The sequence below is a fragment of the Budorcas taxicolor genome, chromosome 14 (assembly GCF_023091745.1).
Source record: "Budorcas taxicolor isolate Tak-1 chromosome 14, Takin1.1, whole genome shotgun sequence".
NCBI classification, from domain to species: domain Eukaryota; kingdom Metazoa; phylum Chordata; class Mammalia; order Artiodactyla; family Bovidae; genus Budorcas; species Budorcas taxicolor.
In genome coordinates, this window is record NC_068923.1 from 85407033 (window position 1) to 85428176 (window position 21144).

Below are 21144 nucleotides of genomic sequence, written 5' to 3' on the forward strand. Positions count from 1 at the left end.
GTGAAAGTCACTCAAGTTGTGTCCGACTCTTTGCGACCCCATGGACTATATGGTCCTTGGAATTCTCCAGGCCAGAATACTGGAGTGGGAAGCCTTTCCATTCTCCAGGGGATCTTTCCAACCCAGGGATCGAACCCAGGTCTCCAGCATTGCAGGCGGATTCTTTACTGTCTGAGCCACCAGGGAAACCCAAGAAAACTGGAGTGGGTAGCCTATCCCTTCTCCAGCGGATCTTCCCAACCCAGGAATCAAACTAGGGTCTCCTTCATTGCAGGCAGATTCTTTACCAACTGAGCTATCAGAAAAGCCCCAAGGAGGGTAAAAGGGTTTAAAAAATATTTGAGAATATGCTACACACATGGTGCTCTAGGCTAACTGCAAAGGGTTGGTTCTTAGCATTGTTCTCATGTAAGAAGTCATTTCCATTGTTAGTGTATGATACATGCTTGTCTTTAGTAAATACCCTGGTGTTAAACACTGTGCAGAAATGTGCTTTGGTTTCATTAGGAGGTGACTCCTGGATTAATACTCTCAGAAAGCCCTGCCCTAGTGCATATGCCTAACGTCCCAGGGGGCTTGGCTTTTATTTATTTTTCCTCTCTTTTTAAGACACTTGGACCCAAAGATTGAGACAGCTGGGACCTCCTCTGTTCAGAAAGGCATTTCTATCCGATGGCTTAATTAGTGTACATGGCACTTAGCTTCTACAGATACAACCCTGTGGTGGTGGTGGTTTAGTTGCTAAGTTGTGTCTGACTTTTGTGACCCCATGGACTGCAGCCCACCAGGCTCCTCTCCCAGGCAAGAATACTGAAGTGGGTTGCCATTCCTTTTCCAGGGGATCTTCCCAACCCAGGGATTGAACCCAGGTCTCCCACATTGTGGGCAAATTCTTTACCATTGAGCCACCGTGGAAGTCCCAAACCCTGAGTTACAAAGTTACTTATGTTATTGGTCTTCCTTTGACTTTGAAAAATTGTGTTATTGAGAATGAATGCTATTCATACTTCCATATTATACATTCTATTCCCCTCCCTCCCCCCCCCAAAAAAGTGAAAAATTAAAAGACACATAGAAGAGAAAGCAACAGCACTCTGGATTTATAATGTCAGAGTAAGTTTGGTTTTCAGAGTCAGAGTCTGAGGTTTTTGTTTTAATGCTTGTCTGCGTGTGAAATCATCTTCTTTCCTCTTACTCCATTTGAGATTGCCAGAATCATCTGTCAACAAGTGCGTCCTCAGTCTTTTTCCAAGTGCTGGGCTTGGTGAGGATTCAGTGATGGGTACACAAGATTTCTTCTGTTAAATATATACATTCCTTGGAATAGATCTGATACAAAGAAAGCGGATTACCTTTGTAAACTAGAAGTATATGCTGCTTTGTTCATGAATCTTAAGCAGGATATCTGAGCAGACTCAGACCAATACTGAAATGTGCGAATCTAATAATTATTAAAAATAATTTCTTTGTTCATCTCCCTATTTTTTCATTTGAAATTAGTAGTTGCTCAAAGATATTTCATAGATTAGCCTTTTTCACTTGGATAAGTTAGCTAGATCCCAAACTGAAAGTATCAGGAAGCCTATTTTAAGGTTAATAGAACTATGTGTATATTTCATGTATCCTCTGTCTTCCTCAGTTCAGTTCAGTCGCCCAGTTGTGTCTGACTCTTTGCGACCCCAAGGACTGCAGCACGCCAGTCTTCCCTGTCCATCACCAACTCCCGGAGCTTGCTCAAATCCATCGAGTTGCTGATGGCCATCCAACCATCTCATCCTCTGTCATCCCCATCTCCTCCCACCTTCAATCTTTCTCAGCATCAGGATCTTTTCCAATGAGTCACTTATTCACATCAGGTGGCCAAAGTATTGGAGCTTCAGCCTCAGCAACAGTCCTTCCAATGAATATTCAGGACAGATTTTCTTTAGGATTGACTGGTTGGATATCCTTGCAGTCCAAGGGACTCTCAGGAAGAGTCTTCTCCAACACCACAGTTCAAAAGATCAATTCTCCAGGGCTCAGTTTTCTTTATGACCCAACTCTCACATCCATACTTGACTACTGGAAAAATCATAACTTTGACTATAGAGACCTTTGTCAGCAAAGTAATGTCTCTGCTTTTTTATACACTGTCTAGGTTTGTCATAGCTTTTCTTCCAAGGAGTAAACATCTTTTAATTTCATGGCTGCAGTCACCATCTGCAATGACTTTGAAGCCCAAGAAGATAAAGTCTGTCACTATTTCCATTGTTTCCCCATCTATTTGCCATGAAGTGATAGGACTGGCTGCCATGAACTTTGTTTTTTGAATGTTGAGTTTTAAGCCAGCTTTTCCACTCTCCTCTTCTACTTTCATCAAGAGGCTCTTTAGTTCCTCTTCACTTTCTGCCATAAGGGTGGTGTCATCTGCATATCGGAGGTTATTGATATTTCTCCTTGCAATCTTGATTCCAGCTTGTGCTTCACCCAGCCTGGCATTTCACATAATGTACTCTGCATATAAGTTAAATAAGCGGGGTGACAGTATGCAGCCTTGACGTATTCCTTTCCCAATTTGGAACCAGTCTGTTGTTCCATGTCCAGTTCTAACTGTTGCTTCTTGCCCTGCATACAGATTTCTCAAGAGGAAGGTCTGGTATTCCCATCACTTTAAGAATTTTCCACAGTTTGTTGTGATCTGCACAGTCAAAGGTTTTAGCATAGTCAGTGAAGCAGAAGTAGATGTTTTTCTGGAACTCACTTGCTTTTGCTATGATCCAAGGATGTTGGCAATTTAATCTCTGGTTCCTCTTCCTTTTCTTAAATCCACATGAACATCTGAAAATTCTCAGTTTCATGTACTGTTGAAGCCTGGCTTGGAGAATTTTGAGCGTTACTTTGCTAGCATGTGAGATGAGTGCAATTGTGTGGTAGTTTGAACATTCTTTGATATTGCCTTTCTTTGGGATTGGAATGATAACTGACCTTTTCCTGTCTTGTGACCACTGCTGAGTTTTCCACATTTTCTGGCATATTGAGTGCAGCACTTTAATAGCATCATCTTTTAGGATTTGAAATAGCTCAGCTGGAATTCGACCACCTCCTCTAGCTATGTTTGTAGTGGTGCTTCCTAAGGCCCACTTGACATTGCACTCTAGGGTGTCTGGCTCTCAGTGAGTGATCACACCATCATGGTTATCTGGGTTATTAAGATCTTTTTTGCATAGCTCTTCTGTGTTTTCTGGCCACCTCTTCTTAATATCTTCTGCTGCTTTTAGGTCCATGTCGTTTCTGTCCTTTATTGTGCCCTACTTTGCATGAAATGTTCCCTTGGTATCTCCAATTTTCCTGAAGAGATCTCTAGTCTTTCCCATTCTATTGTTTGCCTCTATTTCTTTGCATTGATCACTTAAAATGGCTTTTTTTTTATCTCTCCTTGCTATTCTTTGGAACTCTGCTTTCAGATGGATATATCTTTCCTTTTTTCCTTTGCCTTTCGTTTCTCTTCTTTTCTCAGCTATTTGTAAGGCCTCCTCAGACAGCCATTTTGACTTTTTGGATTTTTTTTTCTTGGGGATGGTTTTGATCACTGACTCCTGTACAGTGTCATGAACCTCCCTCCATAGTTCTTCAGGCACTCTGTCTATCAGGTCTTATATGGTGAATCTATTTGTCACTTCCACTGTATAATTGTAAGGGCTTTGATTTAGGTCATACCTGAATGGTCTAGTGATTTTCCCTACTTTCTTCAATTTAAATCTGATTTTTGCAGTAAGGAGATCATCATCTGAGCCACAGCCAGCCTCTGGTCTTGTTTTTGCTGATTTTATAGAGCTTCTCCATCTTCAGCTGCAAAGAATATAATGAGTCTGATTTGGGTACTGACCATCTATCTTCCCAGTGGGAAACAACAGTTGCTTATAGGTGGAGCTGGAATCTGGTATCCTGTAGAGCTTACAATGTTTAAATATGAAGGCATCTTTTGTTTTTGCTTTTATGCAATCTTTCTTTTTTAGTTTATTTATTTTTAGTTGAATGGTAATTGCTTTACAATATTGCGCTGGTTTCTGCCACACATCAACATGAATCAGCCGTAGGTATATGTATGTCCCCTGCCTCTTGAAGTTCCCTCCCACCTCCTGCCCTGCTAAGTTTATGAAAGTGAAAGTGAAGTTGCTCAGTTGTGTCTGACTCTTTGCGACCCCATGGACTAGCCTATCAGGCTCCTCCGTCCCTGGGATTTTCCATGCAAGAATGCTGGAGTGGATTGCCGTTTCCTTCTCCAGGGGATCTTCCTGACCCAGGGATCAAACCCCAGTCTCCCACATTGCAAGCAGAGGCTTTACAGTCTGAGCCACCAGGGAAGCTCAAAGTTTAGGAAGGAATACTAAAGAGGAGCCACTCCCAGTGTTATTAATGGGCTTGAAGGTAGGAGGGGTGAGACCTGCTTCAGGCATCTTGTCCACTCCAGCCCCAGAGGGAAGCTCATGCTGTAGCCAGTGCTGGAAGTCGTGCCTGGGAACTGCATGCATTTGGCAACATTTCCTTTCGTTGACTTGTGTGGTCCGGTCTGCTAGTGTTTGCAAAGTGGAGTGGGTCTCCTGGTTAGAAGGAGCTTCTGGGCACCCTCTCATTCCTGTTCTGCCCTTACAGGCCAACTTGCCCCTTCTGCAGCGTGAGCTCCTCCACTGCGCGAGATTGGCCAAACAGAACCCTGCCCAGTACCTCGCCCAGCATGAACAGCTGCTTCTGGATGCCAGCACCACCTCACCTGTTGACTCCTCAGAGCTGCTTCTCGATGTGAACGAAAACGGGAAGAGGCGAACTCCAGACAGGTGAGAGCAGGGAGGACCCCAGACCGGCCGCATGAGACCATGTTTCATGTAGTGTTTCAACTGCTGGCTGACACTTCTTGCAAAATAATAAACTAGAGGGGCCACAGGGAATCTTGCTCTGGCCTGGGGTGTTGCAGAATGATGTATCTCTGGCCTGTGCAGGTTAAGCTTTATTACTTGTAATTTTTTTGTTGTTGTTGTTTAATTGATATGCAGCACTATGATAGTTGCAGATATACAATCTAGTGACTTGATTTTTCTGTACATCACAAATCATCACCACTGTTGCTTGAAATGTTAAAGTAAAAGGTAAAGATGAATGACACTCAAACATGCCAAGTGCCACTGATGTTTATTAGACACACAGTCAGTACAGGCATCCCACATTTTATTGTGCTTTATTGCACTTCACAGACACTACTTTCCTTCCTTCCTTCCAGCCTTCCCCCCGCCCTGCCCTTCCTTCTCGCCTCTCTCCCTTCTTCCCTTCCCTCTTAAACTGAAGGTTTGTGGCAACCCTGCATGGAACTCATCTCTTGTCACCATTTTTATAAAAGCATTTGCTTATTTGGTTGGTGTCTCTGTGTTACGTTTCAATAATTCTCACAATATTTCAAACTTTTTCATTATTATATTTGTTATGGTTATCTGTGGTCGGTCATCTTTAATGTTAACCATTGGTGTTTTTCAGAAATAAATTGTTTTTTAATTAAAGTATACACTCTTTTTATACATAGTGCTACTGTACGCTTAAGGGACTATAGTATAGTATAAACAGAACTTTTATGAGCACTAGGAAGGAAAAAAAAATTTTTATGTGACTGGCTCTAGTTGCTTTATCATGGTGATCTGCATTTGAACATATAGCGTCTCCAAGGTATGCCTATATTAAACTTCTCATTTACTATATTATTCATCCAAAACGCATATTTTATTGTTCCAATAATTTATTATTCAAAGTTTTCTCAGAACATGATGGTTTTGAAATCTGGCCTAAACACAGTGCAGTAGCTGTTTAATTTGGATTTTGTATGAACTAAGAGAAAACTTTAGTGAAGCTAGTTGAACTGAATGAATCTAAGAGTTAAGTAATAGAACTAATAGGTGGCATTTTTTTCTGATAAATTTTATCTACCAGTCAATATCCATTCTACCAGATACTCTGTTCTCATAACTGAGAATTCTAGGAAATGTAAAATAAAGCCCTTCTCCATGAAACCTTACAAATTAGTTGTTGAATGAGGCATATACATGAAACTTCCAATGTACCTTATTAAAATGAGTTTCCTGAATACCTCAGCTTCATTTATAAATATTTTCTAATACAGAAATATGAAGTCTTATTAGCATCTTGCATTTGTAAAATATGGAGAATCTTAAAATGAAACTGTATTCAGAAATGTATTTGTCACATGCTTTGATTCCTCTTTCTTTTTATCCATTCACTCTTTCTGCGTTTTATCAGGCAAGAGTAGACCTGCCTTTGAAAGGTTAACACTCTGGCTCAGATTCATAGGAGCTTATGCTCCTTCTATCTGTGACCGACTTAGCTACCCTTAAATGTATTAGCTGCGTTGCAAATCAGAATGTTATTAAAAGCCAGCCAGTTTACATATAGTTATTACATAATCCTCTGTTAAGCAGTTTTTATGCTACAATCTCTGGAATTTTTCTCCTCATGACATGTGACCTCTTAACAGTTTAAAATCCTAAAGCAAAGGGTTAAATGTTAGTTTACTTCTGACATCCAATAGACCCAACCTCCTTCCGTGACCTACCAACAGTGCTACTTTCTTATTTTTGCAAGCTATATTTTCATAGTCATATTTAAGCATTTGGTACTTTAGCTTCAAAGGCAGTGCTTAATCCAGGTGTCTGAGTGACATGTCCACGTGATGCTGAAAACCAGGAGGCAGCCCAAGGATAGATGATTCACGTTTGTATTCCTGTCTGATCCTAACCTTTTACACTGAAGGGACTCAGCCCTGTGTGCTGGTACTGAGATGCTTTAGCTCCATTTTCCCAGGACAGTGCAGTAAGGGAAGTTAGGGAGAGACTAGAAGGAAAATGGGGAAGGAGGACATTTATTTGGGTGGAGGAAGGGATAACAGAGAAAGGTTTAGATGACTGTGATAAATGTGGAGATAATCCTATAGCCAACATTAGACAGGGACACAATCTATTCTAGAAACTTTAAATGCTAAGTAACTGTAACAGGCAGAATAAAAACTTGTTGTATCTACTTCTCTATATTTTCAGCCCTCGGTCCACTGTTTCTGTCCTAGTGTTTCATATGTGAATATCCTGTAACTTTAGACGTTTCTTGAACAGTATTGAGGTAAGCTTCCCAAGGTGCTAACATCGATGTAGAAACTTTTGTATGAATTCCACAGAAAATCGGCATTTTTGTTGCGAAGATGTGTAACTGTGTATTTTTGCCTGTTTGTGTTCAGTCAGATAGAACTTTCTTAAAAGCCCTTTAGTCTTGTTCGCCTCTGGTTATTCATAGACAGTTGCTGGAGTCAGAATTCACACAGTTTCTCTTTAGCTGGAACATTCTTTTTGAAGTGGAACCCTAACGTGTGTGCTATAATGGAAAGATGGCAAATGGATTTCCTTAGAGTTAGGAGGAAGGGTAATGAGAATATGTTGTGTAAATACATTTGTATCTTGTGGGAATTTCATCAGAGCCAAGAAAATATGGGCCTCTACAGTATTTCTTTGCATATATTTTCTGCATCTTGTTTGCACATGCATTTTTCTCTTCTCCAGTTATTTATCTGTATATCCAGATCACTATATGAAATTTTATAGAGTATGGAGCTGTCTGACAGCAGAGCTTTTTTTGTTTTACTGAATGTTTTGTTGGTGCATATGGTCTGACATGGATGAGCAGCCACGGTGAGATTTTGGAGTCTATTAAACTGGCTCATTAAAAAGATCAATCTGTTTCTGTAATAACACTGGGAACCATCAGTCACTAAAAGAGGGAAAAACTGACACCTGAGGAGAAAACACATTTTGGTAATTTGTTCATGACATGTCATGAACAAAAGAGCACTCTATATTTTGTTTACAACTTTGGGGGTTTAAATTCTGTGACGATTGCTGATTTAATCTACTGAATAGTCCTCACGTATTTCAGGGATGGCTTTTGGCAAATGTAACTTCTCATCCTTAAATATAATTGTCACTGGTTATATTTTTTCTTTTTTTAAAGCATTCCTGTTATTTACAGAGAAATGAATACTCTGGGGAAGTCTCTGAAATCTTTCTGTTTTTTTCTGTACAGAACAGTAAAATTTATTCTACTTCTTCTTAAAAATACTTCTAGGGTGAGTCCCTGAACAAAACTATACTAGGTTTGTAGGTCTGTGGTAGAATAACTTAGAACCCAAATGAGAAAGAAGACAGTTCATTTTAAAATCATGCTATTTTTTTTTTCTAAATTATCAGGGAAAGCTAATAGAAAGTTCTGATTTCCATTCTTTGTTCATATATAAAAGTTTGTTCATCTTGCCATTCAGTGATGGAAAAAGCTGAGGAAGGGAATGTTGTTGTTTAGTCACTGAATTATGCCTGACTCTTTTGTCATCCCACAGACTGTAGCCCGCCAGGCTCCTCTGTCCATGGGATTTCCCAGCCAAGAATACTGGAGCAGGTTGCCATTTCCTTCACCAGGGCATCTTCTCAACCCAGGGATCAAACCCACATCTCCTGCATTGGGAGGCAGGTTCTTTACCCCTGAGCCACCAGGGAACCCCGAGGAAGAGCATAAGAACTGTTTTTGGAGCTGGTTAAATGAAGTGACCAGTTTCAAACAGAGACTGGAATTTAAGAGCCCTCTTTAAAACTGCATACCAATGGTCTTGAGGGCACAGTTTCAAGTAGGATGAGGAGGGAAAGAGCAGTTAGACAAAGGCTGAATTTTTTTGAGACTACAGAATAGAGAAAAATCACTGCATTTTAAAAGATACTTTTTTGTGTGTTAATTATCATTTGATCTCTTTTCCTCACAGCTTTGCTGTTGCAACATTTTGTCTTTAAAGTTGTGCTCTCACCTGTTATGGTGATTTTTCTGATGCAGAAACTTTCTGGCTTAAGAAATCAAATCGAGTGATCATTGATCTTATATGGATAACACTGTCTCCACTATGTTCTTCCCCCTTTCAAGTGATTGACGTTAATTCTTAATCCCCTTTATCGATCTATGTATTTTTTATTATCATTTTAATGTAATTATGCTTTAAGTTACTCTCAGTTGAACACATCTTGATTTTTATTTTGAAATCCTCATGGTTGCATGAATGTGTATTTCCTCCACCCCCAATTATTAAACATTTTTTTCTTTTTTTTTAGATTTTCTTGAGTTTTAGAAGTGTATAATTTGTCATCTAGGAGAGATCTTATGGATTTACCAGGCCAGTCTTTTATCTTGAGGAAACTGAGACCCAAAGAACTTGCTTAAAGTTACAGGACTTCTTCATGGAGAAATCAGCATATTTATCAATACATACCTGAAATCTTCCAGTTGCACAAAATATGTTTTAATGTGTAGAATGTGAATAAGGAAAGTTCAACAAAGAATTATATCTTTTTTTCTCCTTACTTTCCCTCATTTATTTCTTCTCTATAATTGCTCATGTGGGCAAGTGTAACAGTTGAATGTACTGAGGTTTTGTAAATCTTTGTAAGGATAGATGATCCACAGCCTGGTTTCCTGCCTTACTGAGTAAATTAGAAAACACTGAATGTTTCAGGGTCATAAGGCAGTCGTTTTGAAACCGTGTTGTTGAATATATGAGATTTGTCAGCAATGTGCACAGCAGCTGAACCTGTTAGGTCCGTTTTTTCCTTTACTGCAAAATGAATGAGATTTCAATATTTTTGTCAAATTGACTCTGCAAATAAGAATTGAATATTTATTATCTAGCGTGTTCAGTTTTCTATGAAAAATATGAGGAATTTATATCACACATTCTTGTTTCGTGTTGCATTTTTTATGCATTCATCAGTTTCAAGAAGAGAGGCATCATTCCTGTAGAAATGACTTTTTTTTTTTTTATAATAATCACATCAGTTGTGGAGGCTTCTAGTGAAATAGTGTTTACATGATGAGGAAGATTACATAGTTGTCTAGAACATTTTGGTCTCCCGGTTCTGGCCTCAGTGTTGACTTTGCATAGATTCAGCCTGACTGGATAATATATCTGAGCTCACATGGCTTGTAAGAGGCATGGATGGGATTCTCGCTCCTAGGTTCTCTAACTTTAGTTCCCCATGCTCTTATAACTATGTTTGTAATACCATAGCCTCTGAACACCTCAGCTTGAAAAGAAGCACTTTAAGCTGTTGAATGCCAAGTACGTGTTAGACTCTTTATGTAGATTCTCTCATACAGTCCTCTCAGTAGCTCTGAAATAGCCGTCTTGTGACACATGTAGAGATTAAGCCTCGTGAGTTCATAGGGCCTGCAAATAGCAAAGCCAAAATTTGAAAGCAACTGCATAGCACCTGCTCTTTCAAATGTACCTTCTGGAGTGGCTTTGTCTGCTTCTGATCTCCCATACCATTTTTGTACTCTTTTTAATGGTACCTGCCAAGTTCAGGTCCTATGTAACAGAATTGAAGCCTCGTATCTCTTATTAAACTGTGTTTATGGTAGAAGTTTGGCTTCCCTGGTGGTTCAGATGGTACAGAATCCATCTGCAGAACAGGAGACCCAGGTTCCATCCCTGGGTCAGAGAAAGACCCTGGAGAAGGGAATGGCAACCCACTCCAATATTCCTGCCTGGAGAATCCCATGCACAGAGGAGCCTGGGGAACTATAGTCCATAGAGTTGCGAAGAGTCAGACACGACTGAAGTGACTTAGCATGCTCACACATGGCAAAGACTTTCTTGCTAGCACACTTTGAAAAGGAATTTAAGTCTACTGCTAAACCATAATCCATGTTGGGAATCATGTCTTGCTTATTTTGGTATGTCCAGTTAAGCTCCAGATAATGCATGTCATACATGCCGGCTGTATAAAAATAAACAAAGCAAAACACCACAAACCAAAAAGCAACAATAAAACACTAGTTCAACAAATAATCAAAATTAAACTGAATACAGTCATTTTTAGTAGTGTAGCAAATGGTCTCTCCCCCAAGAGTCTTTTTTGCTTTCTTGTTTACTTTCTGTCATTTTAAAAGATGCATCCCTGAAACACCCACATCCGTGAAAACAACTCAGGAACAAAGTGCCGCGATTGATTCACTAACAAAAAACTAGAGGCCTCCAATTGGGATGTATAGATGACAGATTAGAATAAGAAAGCATAGTTCCAGATAGCGGGAGCAGTAGCAGCTGACTACTTCAACAGTGGCCAGAAATGAGCAAAGATGAGGGGACAGCCACTCCCAGGCAGGTTGGCCAGCAGATGGAGAGCTCCAGGGACTTGTAGCTTTCCACCTTGTCCTTCAGGGAGAGAAAGCTCTGGGAACCTGTATATTGTAATCCTTAAAGTTCCAGTTATGGTGATTTTATCCAGACTGGCCAGCATCCACCTGCATCCATCTTACTTACTCCAGAAGCTGTCAGCCCTCGTCTCAGGAAGTAATCTCCCGGGTGGTGGTTTAGCAGTAGCGAGCTGGAAGGCAGTTCTTTCTGTGTGGATCAGTAGTGATGGTCCTGTATCACTCGGCGCTGCTTTTCACCATCTAAACATCCCACTTCCTGCAGGGTGATATTTCTACAAACACAGAAATCCCCACAGGTTGTCCTGAAGAATCAGGTCTGATTTTCTTTTCAAGGTAGCAGGGGAATCTGTAATGTATTTTGCTTCAGATGCATTATTCAACACCGCTAGAAGGTGGTTATGTAAAATTCTTATCTGAACTCACCTGTTTCCTGAAGAGACTGTTTACTGAGTTGGGTTTTGAAAATACGATGCCATAAATGACTCTTCTCCCCCTGCCCTTTAATTCTACTGTCTAGTCCTTCTGTGGAAACCTTAACAAACTGCATTTATTAGAAAAGGAAAGGGACATTTGTTTAAGATTAAGTCATTTATGTCTTTGAGCTTTTCTTCAACAGAACTGTCACCTCCTGAGATTTAGGCATAGACTGCTTTCTAAAATACGAAAGTAAAGTTTAAAAAAAAAAAAACAAAAACTCAGGCAGTATCTGAGCCCTGGCTCTGACTGAGAGGCCTGCAGAGACAGTGGTGTGATGGAGCTACGATAAAGTGTCTTAGGTGGGGCAGAAGGACCTGTGCCAGAGAAGAGACTAGCAGTAGGACTTGATTTGGAGCAGAAGGTTAGAGAATATAACTCTGCAGAGTTATAGAGTGACTTCTAGTTTCTATTCTGGTGGCTAAGTAGAAGGTGGCATAATTGACTGGTGTTGGAAGTATCAGAGAAAGACAAGGTCGGTTTAGACATGTGCCGTTTGAAATACCTGTGGTCAAAGGGAGAAGTCAGTACCTAAGGCAGGTGTTTATTTGTAACAGGACTGACTTTTTAAGTTTCTTCCTTGCCATTCTTAGCTTTATTACGCTGTACCAATTTGCCTTTCCCTAGAATAATCTTTATAGTGCTGTTTTCCCCATTTAAAAAACATTTTAATCTCAGAAAAAAACTTGTGTTCCTGTCATGCAGGAGATTGCTTGGTCCTCTTATTCTGATTATTGCCATGATCTTAATAATATTTTTTCTTCATTCTTCCTCATTTCCATGTTACTAAGGGATCATTAGTGCATACTAGCCAATTAGGACATTTAAAGTATTTTATATAGAGGAAAGTTTTTTAAAAAGCTTTTTTTTTCTCAAATAAATCAGTTTACAGCCTCTCTGGCAAGCAGCTGAGAAAACAGCGTGAAGTGGGATAAGGTGTCAATTAAGTTGTCGCCTAAGTGTTTTTTTTTTGTTGTTTGTTTGTTTGTTTTAAACATGTTTTATTTCCTATTAGTTTCATTTTACTGGGCAAGAAACTCAAGCCAGAAAGTTAACTTTCCCAAGTTATCTCAAGGTCACACAGCTGAGTCCTGAAGAGTCCTCTGACAACCACAGACCCTGAGAGAAAAGTGATTGGAATCTAAATGTTGAAGTAGGTTATATTCAGAAAACTTTCTTGTGAAAAGGAGATAGAAAATAAAAGCAAACCAAAAAAACTGCCTTCCAGAAACCCATGAGATGTGACAGACTTCCTACTAGAATCGGGGTCATTTTGAGAGTATGTTGGTATGGGACAATGGAGATTTGTTAGTTTTGCCCAACACATTTTGAGAAGGTAACAAATAAACATACAAATTTAGAATTTGCCCCCAAGCAATGACATATTGGTAGTTGTAAGCATTTCTAAGAAGCAGACAGACAAATAGCAATTAAGTTGTTTTGGTTAGCTTATATGGACATAACATCCTTTAAGTAGGGTTGGCTTTATAAGTAGCCACGAGTGATTGGAGGAAGTACCAGGGAGGCTTTTCATACCTTTGTTTCTATGGGCTGTTTGAATGTTTGAATGCTTTTCTGCTAAAATATTACCCTCCCTTTGTGAAGCGATTTTATTGTTTGAATTGTTACAAGAGTTATGAGACCCAGAATAGCGACTGTCCCTGCAGGGGTATGACAGAAATGACAGGACAGACCCAGGAGCTAGCTCTGCTTCTTAGGACCTTACTGTCCTTGTTTTAGGAGGGAAAAGAAGCTTCAGTGCGGGCTCGCTGAAGTAATAGCACTGATCAGAAGGCTGACCTGCCGGCAAAGTTAAGTAACATATCCAGCTACTTTGAAACTAGTACAATTTCTTCCAGTGATGTATGTTTTTATTATCTTTGAACAAGGAGACACAAAACCAGTGAGCTGAATTGGTTTTGACACAATTGGGTATTCAGAAATGATTTTATGTTTATATATTTAGGCTGCTAAAAGATATTTAGAGGATATTTTCTATTTCTGCATAAAAAATCAGCTATAAATAATATACTGTTCAGAGCACAAAGAAGTTCTCTGTTGGTTCAAATGGTTGACTGAGCCATAATTTGGCTAGTACACCATCAACTTTGTGTGTTTCGATCTACATAACCATGACATTCTAAAAAATTATTCACTTATTTAAATAGAGGTATTGCTAAGTCACTTTAGTTATGTCCGACTCTGTGTGACCCCATAGACGGCAGCCCACCAGGCTCCCCTGTCCCTGGGATTCTCCAGGCAAGAACGCTGGAGTGGGTTGCCATTTTCTTCTCCAATGCATGAAAGCGAAAAGTGAAAGTAAAGTCCTTCAGTCGTGTCTGACTCCTAGAGACCCCATGGACTGCAGCCTACCAGGCTTCTCCGTCCATGGGATTTTCCAGGCAAGAGTACTGGAGTGGGTTGCTACTGCCTTCTCCAAGATAGAGGTATAGTTGATGTGAAAACTTATAAAGTTTCAGGTATACAACATAGCGATTTATAATTTTTAAAGGCTATACTCCACTTACATAGTTGTTATACAGTATTGGCTGTATTTCTTGTGTTGTGCAAATGGCATTTAGAAATAAATATAGAATAATTGAATTGCAGAGTTTTCAAACTAGAAAGGACCTCAGAAATCATCCTAGTCCAGTGGTTTTCAAACTTGCTTTCAGCAGCTGACTTTTTCCTTAAAAAATGGAACTGTTAAAATAGATTAAAATGATAAGTGGGTTCCTCTGGTCCTTTAAATCTTGATTGTTGGGGTAAAAGCTCTTTATTGCCAGCAGAATCCCTAAGCATTTCAGGTGACACAGTTTGAAAACCACTGATCTAGTCCAACCCTTTCATTTTACAGATGAGCAAACTGAGGTCCAGAGAGGTTAAGTGGCTTGCCCAAGGTCACACAGCTAGTCGTGGAAGAGCCAGGACTAAATCTCAGGTCTCTTGACTCCCAGTCCAGTGCTCTTTCCACTACACCACACTGCCAGTAAGGTAGGTGCTGTGTTGACATTATGTTCATAGCTACTAATAGTCTTCAGTATTTTCTGATTTATGCTGGAAATACTTATGCATTGACTGTTGAAATATATTATTCAGAAATGTGTAGGATATGGAAATACAGATGAGAATCACATAATTATCCTCTTAGAAGATACATCTAGAAATCTTCTGTTCACTTTTAAAAATTATTTTAAGCAATACGTTTAGATAATGTTTGAGACCCTTTAGTCTGGTCAGTGATCAGTATGTATGGAGTCAGGATATTTGAGGGTCGACCCTTTGACAGGAGCAGCATTGAGACTTCTGTTGGATACTCCCGTGAGAACCGTGCCCTGCTGGCATTTCCAACGTTGGACAGTCTCCTGGTTGCAGAACATCTTCCTCCAGCACGGGTTGGGCATGTATTCATTTCCCATTGAAGTCTGCAGTTTCCCCCAGTTCTTAACGTGCCTGCACCTTCACCTGTAACTCCTTTGTCGTTCTTAAGCTCGTGTGTGCTGGTGATGTATGCCTAACGGGGCATAAAGGACGGTTCATCGTAGATGCCTCTTGCCCCTAATGATCTCTGTTGTCCAGTCAATTTCCACTCAGATCCCTCCAGTTTAATCAAAGGCTATCCCTGGGCACTAGGAAAGTGGGAAAAGTCTCTTAAAGTCTTTAAGTCTAACCCACCTACAATCAAAAAAGGGATGAAGATGGAAATTCCCTGGCAGTCCAATGGTTAAAAAAAAGCTTGCAGAAATCTGCTGCTTCTGTGACTTGGTCAAATTCTTAGGGGGACATTTCCCAGGAAAAAGAGATGCTGCCACTGGTTAAGAATAGACTGATGGTCTTGTGAGGAGAGCCAGCTGCTAGGTAAAAATTAGTTTGGGAGCTGTGCCTCCAGTCAAACTGCATGTGACATGTTCCTATCTTACCGAATATATTGAGTTAATCTCCTAGAGACACATTCAGCCAGAAAATACTTCTTTGACCCTACTTTCTGTTTAAGAATGTTAGAGCGGTTATCAGGTCTCATTTACAGACTGTGTTCCTTCTAAAAAACATGTCCAGAGTTTTGTGTATCACATGATGAAAGGCAGACAGGGTGTGCCTGCCCTGGTCTAAGATCTGATGGCCTCAGACAGGCCCCTGCTGCGTCTGCACGTGTGTTTCCTCAACTTTAGCTCTGTATGACTGCTGATTATCTTGGTGCCCCAAGGAAATGTCAGTCTGAGACATTGCATTGTTTCATTTGCGTTAATTCAGTTTATCAGTGCTTTTGAATAGATTTTCTGAGATCATGGAAATGAGCTGTATCTGTGTTGTACAATACAATAGTCACTAGCGGTAGGCAGCAACTAAACACGTGCAGTGTGGCTGTTGATACCCGAGAACTGAATTTTAAACTTTATTTAGTGTTAATTCACTTGTAATTTAAGTAGCCACGTGTGGGTACTGTATTGAACAACACAGCTCATAGAAGTCAGATGCCAGGTTGGATCAGTGCAATAGATGTACCCAGAGAACTGAAGAGTGATGCTGTTGTACCTTGATGAATTGCCAGATACAGTTGACCCGAGGGTAATTTGTTAGAAATCAAGTGTTCACTTTTGAAGGAAAATGTTATCTACGGAGGAGAGAGCAGGCTTCCTCTTATTTGTGACCAAACCATACACGCCTCAACTGAAAGATGTTTACGGATTTGATGAAAAGTGGAACCTTTTCTCCTTTGTGCAGCCGTGGGATCATTGAGGCCTCCGCCTGGGTTTCAGAGAATCCTCACAGGTCTAGGCAGCTGAGTTTAGAAAATTTCTGGCCAGCGAAAAGAATATTCTGTTTATATTACAGGTTCCAAGTATCTGAACTGTGCTGCTTTCTGAGTCCATTATGAAAAGAAGGAAAAAAAAAAAACACCACCTCTTTTTCTTCCTCCCTCAGAACCAAAGAAAATGGCTTTGACAGAGAGCCTTTGCACTCAGAACATCCAAGCAAGCGGCCGTGCACTATTAGCCCAGGCCAGCGGTACAGTCCAAATAACGGCTTATCCTACCAGCCGAATGGCCTGCCTCACCCCACCCCTCCACCGCAGCATTACCGTTTGGATGATATGGCCATTGCCCACCACTACAGGGACTCCTATCGACACCCCAGCCACAGGGACCTCAGGGACAGAAACAGACCTATGGGTAAGACTGAAGGATCTCTTCAATTCTTAGGAGATGGTGTGCTCCAAGACTTGCATCCTTACTGCTCAGCTAAACTTCAGGCTTGAAATCTGTGATGGGGTAAAAATACTTCTTCCTGGTCTAATGTCTCCTTTATGAGAAAATTTCGTTGGTGTTAATATCTCTTTCAACAGCTGTGTTTTCTCTTACTTACAATCTTTGTGACAGCCGGTTATTTATTTATTTATTTATTTATTTTCCGAAGGGTATCTGCTGACCCCAGACAGGTCATCTGTGTTAACAAACACAAATTAAGTGTTTAGTGCATTTTTTTTTAAAGTGTGAGAGATTTCATATGTAGTTGGCCTGCCACAACTATTTTTTACCAAATCAGTTTCTTTAATTGTTATCTTTTATTTTCAGATAGTCTCTAAGTTCATTTTGGTTTTCCCAGTCTCTGTGATAGTCTGTATTTGAAAAATATGATATGGTATTATGTCTATGACTTAAGTCAGCAGATGTTCTTTGAGGACTGATTTAGTACTTTTTTTTTCCAACATGGGAGTGCTAGTGATTCAATTTGGTGTTGACAGTTTGGTCAAAGATCAGAATACCGAAGAAGGAATGAGTTTGGGTAAATATGTGTCCTGTTTGCCAGTGTTCATTCTTTTTTTGCATAAAACTGTTGGAAGTGAAGCATTTAGGAGACATGGTCTTCTAAAGAACCGGTGCTTGCCATGAAAAATGAGAAGGAAGACAAATAGGTAAGCTTTGATGCACAATCAGTGTTTGAGGTGATCGCATCGGAACACCGCTCTTGTTCCTGGGACTTCTTTAACTGTGTATCTTTGGCAAGTCAAGCTAGTGATAAATGGAGAGCAACACTCAGCCATCTTTCTCATCTTTTTCCATCCCCTGTGTCTGTGCCAGGCCTGCTTTTCTTCTTAGCTGGTTGCTGAAAAACTTGCCTGGCCCAGATGGTCTGGTGGGTAAGATACTGGAAGCATCACAGGATGGAGGCCAAGTGGAAAAGCAGGACCTGGAGTTGAGGGGTCACAGGACTCAGGAAGCCTGGCCAGTTGCCCACCTGAGGGGTAGGACAGAGGTTTTTATAGCCCCAGGCAGAGGGAGCGTGGTGAGCAGAGGTTTATGTTAGACTTCTGTCTCTTTTTGCCTTAGAAAACCCAGCCCTCCACATGTTTAGAAAACAGAAAGTGTGAGTCAGGTTGAAGGCAGGGGTGATGGGGGGCCTGGATGTGAGATAGTAAAATAGTAGCTTCACTTCCCCACAATAGCCATTTTGTGCCTTTATAAAGTATGTCAGACAAATAACTAAGCATATGATTTATGCTTTTTTAATAGTCAACCCGTCTGATGTTCCCCAAGGTACCATTTCGAAGAGCTCTCAAAAATGGTTATGTTTTTTCTCTGTCTGGATTGATATTTTGACCCTGAAATCAAATGTGATAACAACTTCCTTTCAAACAAAGCCTTGCCATTTGTTGATGACGAATGCTCTCAAACCATGATTGCTCATTTTCAAATAGAGGTAGAGTCACCAGGTCATTGTAAGATCAATTCAAGATACCCTATTTTGTAGGTGGTAGGAAATGGCCTATTTCTTAGGCAGTAAGTTCTATTTCATGAAATATAGCTTATAAAACTAATAGTGCTAATCTCTATAAATATATGCAACTACTTAACCATCCCTGAAGTCTGGCGGAGTTTAGTGTGTTTTAAAGTAAAGTCTTGATGTATGAGTAACAAATTATGGTGTTACATCAGGCTGTTATTTCGAGAATATAAAAATGGTCATACTCAGATACAGAGGACAGGCTTGTGGACACGAGGAAAGAGAAGGTGCGACGAATGGAGAGAGTAAAATTGGAACATATATGTTACCATATGTACAATTAGATGGCCAGTGGAGATTTGCTGTATGACACAGAGGGCTCAAATCCAGGGCTCTGTGACAACCTAGAAGGGTGGGATGGGGTTGGTGGAGGAGGGAGGCTCAAGAGGGAGGGGACATATGTATACCTATGGCTGATTAACGTTAGTATATGGCAGAAACCAACACAATATTATAAAGCAGTTGTCCTCCAGGTAAAAAATACATGAATTTAAATTTAAGAATTGTCATAAATGTATACTTGGTCTGGTATGATTTATAAATGTTTATTATATGTAGAGACATGTACCTGCCTGAATATTTTAGTAAAATAGCTTTACAGGCAGCATTAGTTTATAAATAAGCTTAGAGTTTTAGTAAGGAATTGGGTAAGACTCAACATTAGTGTCAAATGAAACTGTTTTAATGAGTTTGAATTGTTTTCCTCTAGTACATCCCTCTGGTATTATGGCTATAAATAAAAATTATGTAGTGATAAATCTTTTAAGTATCTAAAATAGAGAAATTAATAAATGGAAATTTTTGAGTTTTTTTTTTCTTTTTAAAGATTTGGCTCTATACAGCAAAGAGTTCAAAAACAGCAAAAAAAAAAAAAAAAAATTAGACCTATATTTTTTCACCAGGTACTTGGACTCAAACATGTTTCTAATGTATGTATTATTTTTCTGTTGTTGTTAAATGAGATGCTGCTTAGCACTGTTCCATAATTGGCTGTTATCCCATTAGCCTAAAACATCCTGTTGATCATTATTATTACTCCAGGTGTTAGAGCTCACATCACTATTGATATAATCTGCTGAATTTTTGAAACTTTTAAGATCTCTGAAGTTCTTGGCCTTATATAGGCAAATGTAGTAAGATGCCTCTATCACAAAACGACACATTTATATCATTATCACTCTCCAGTTGTTTTCCATGATGCTTCATTTCAGGCAGTCCTTTTCCCCTAAAACACAAGCAACAAATAAATCAACAAAAATTACATATCTGCAAACATTTCAACTTGAAATTGTCACAACAGAGAAATAACTAAATATTACTCTTTTCCAATGTCTTTTCTATTATGCAGATTATTAAAACTTATTTGCAATTTTACTTTTTTACCAATAGATGGCATTGACAATTTTAGCTTTAAAAATGTATGCCAGAGTAGAGTCTAACTGGAGAGGAATGGTGTATTTAGTCTGAGAAAGCTGTCATACACTTCCATCAGTTATAAATTAAATCGTATTTCATGGTTTGCTGAAAAAAGTCGTGTGACTCATTATCTTTATTTCACTGAATCAGCTAAAACGGAATTTCTAACCACTCAGATTTCACAAAAAGTGGCATGCAGTATCTCATAACTTTTGTTGTTCAGTCGCTCAGTTGTGTCCAACTGTTTGCGACCCCGTGGACTGCAGGACGCCAGGCTTCCCTGTCCTTTACCATCTCTTGGAGTTTCCACAGACTCATATGCATCGAGTTGGTGATGCCATAACTTTTTAAAAATTGTTTTAATTGCTACTATAACTCCCTCAAAAAAAGAGCTTAGGTGTCTAGAAGCCTAACCTGTGCCAAACTTAATTTGCTCTTCAGAGTAACAATGTAAGAAACAGCAACCAAAACAAAGTTTTAATTATTTAAAATGGGAAGTGTTGCCATAGCTCAGTGCCTTTCCTTTATAGTAGAAGATGCCTATTTTACACATCCTGATTTTGTCAGAAGAGCCACACGTTTCTAGGTATCTCTGATCGTAACTGTCCCTTTAACAAGACACATTTTCTATTTTGATAAGTATCCTGGCTAATTTCTTATGTTCATTATTGTTCTCACTTGGTGTTTTCTTACTGCCTTTTCATGGTAGCATCCCCACTAATGCTGAAGAGTGTTAATATTTGTGCTGTGGATTGCAAATTAGGATTTTTAGTTTCTTGGCTAGGATTTATGATATCTGTCCAAAATGATATCTAATATATTGGTTTTTCTTTATTTTTAAATTTTTGGCAAGTTGAGTGAGTATATTTTGCTTTTATGTTATGGCCTAATTTTAACGTGAAAGTGAAAGTTGCTCAGTCGTGTCCTACTCTTTGCGACCCCATGGACTATACAGTCCATGGAATTCTCCAGGCCAGAATACTGGAGTGGGTAGACGTTCCCTTCTCCAGGGCATCTTCCCAGCCCAGGGATCGAACCCAGGTCTCCTGCATTGCAGGCGGATTCTTAATCAGCTGAGCCATGAGGGAAGCCCAATTTTAGCATGAAAATGTATTTAATAGGATTATGTTGATTTTTACTATGCTCAAATGTGGACTAGTTTAACCATGCTTGTTTTAGAAAAGCATATCCCTA

At 39.6% G+C, this 21144-nt stretch overlaps 1 protein-coding gene across 1 annotated transcript in view; it reads left to right on the forward strand.

Annotated features, from left to right (window-relative positions):
* The window catches only part of RUNX1T1 (RUNX1 partner transcriptional co-repressor 1), a 150201-nt gene that overhangs the window by 98614 nt on the left and 30443 nt on the right, over window positions 1-21144 (forward strand). The window contains 2 exon segments of the mRNA XM_052651782.1: window positions 4633-4814; window positions 16675-16922. Of these exon segments, the coding sequence (XP_052507742.1) occupies window positions 4633-4814; window positions 16675-16922 (430 nt within the window).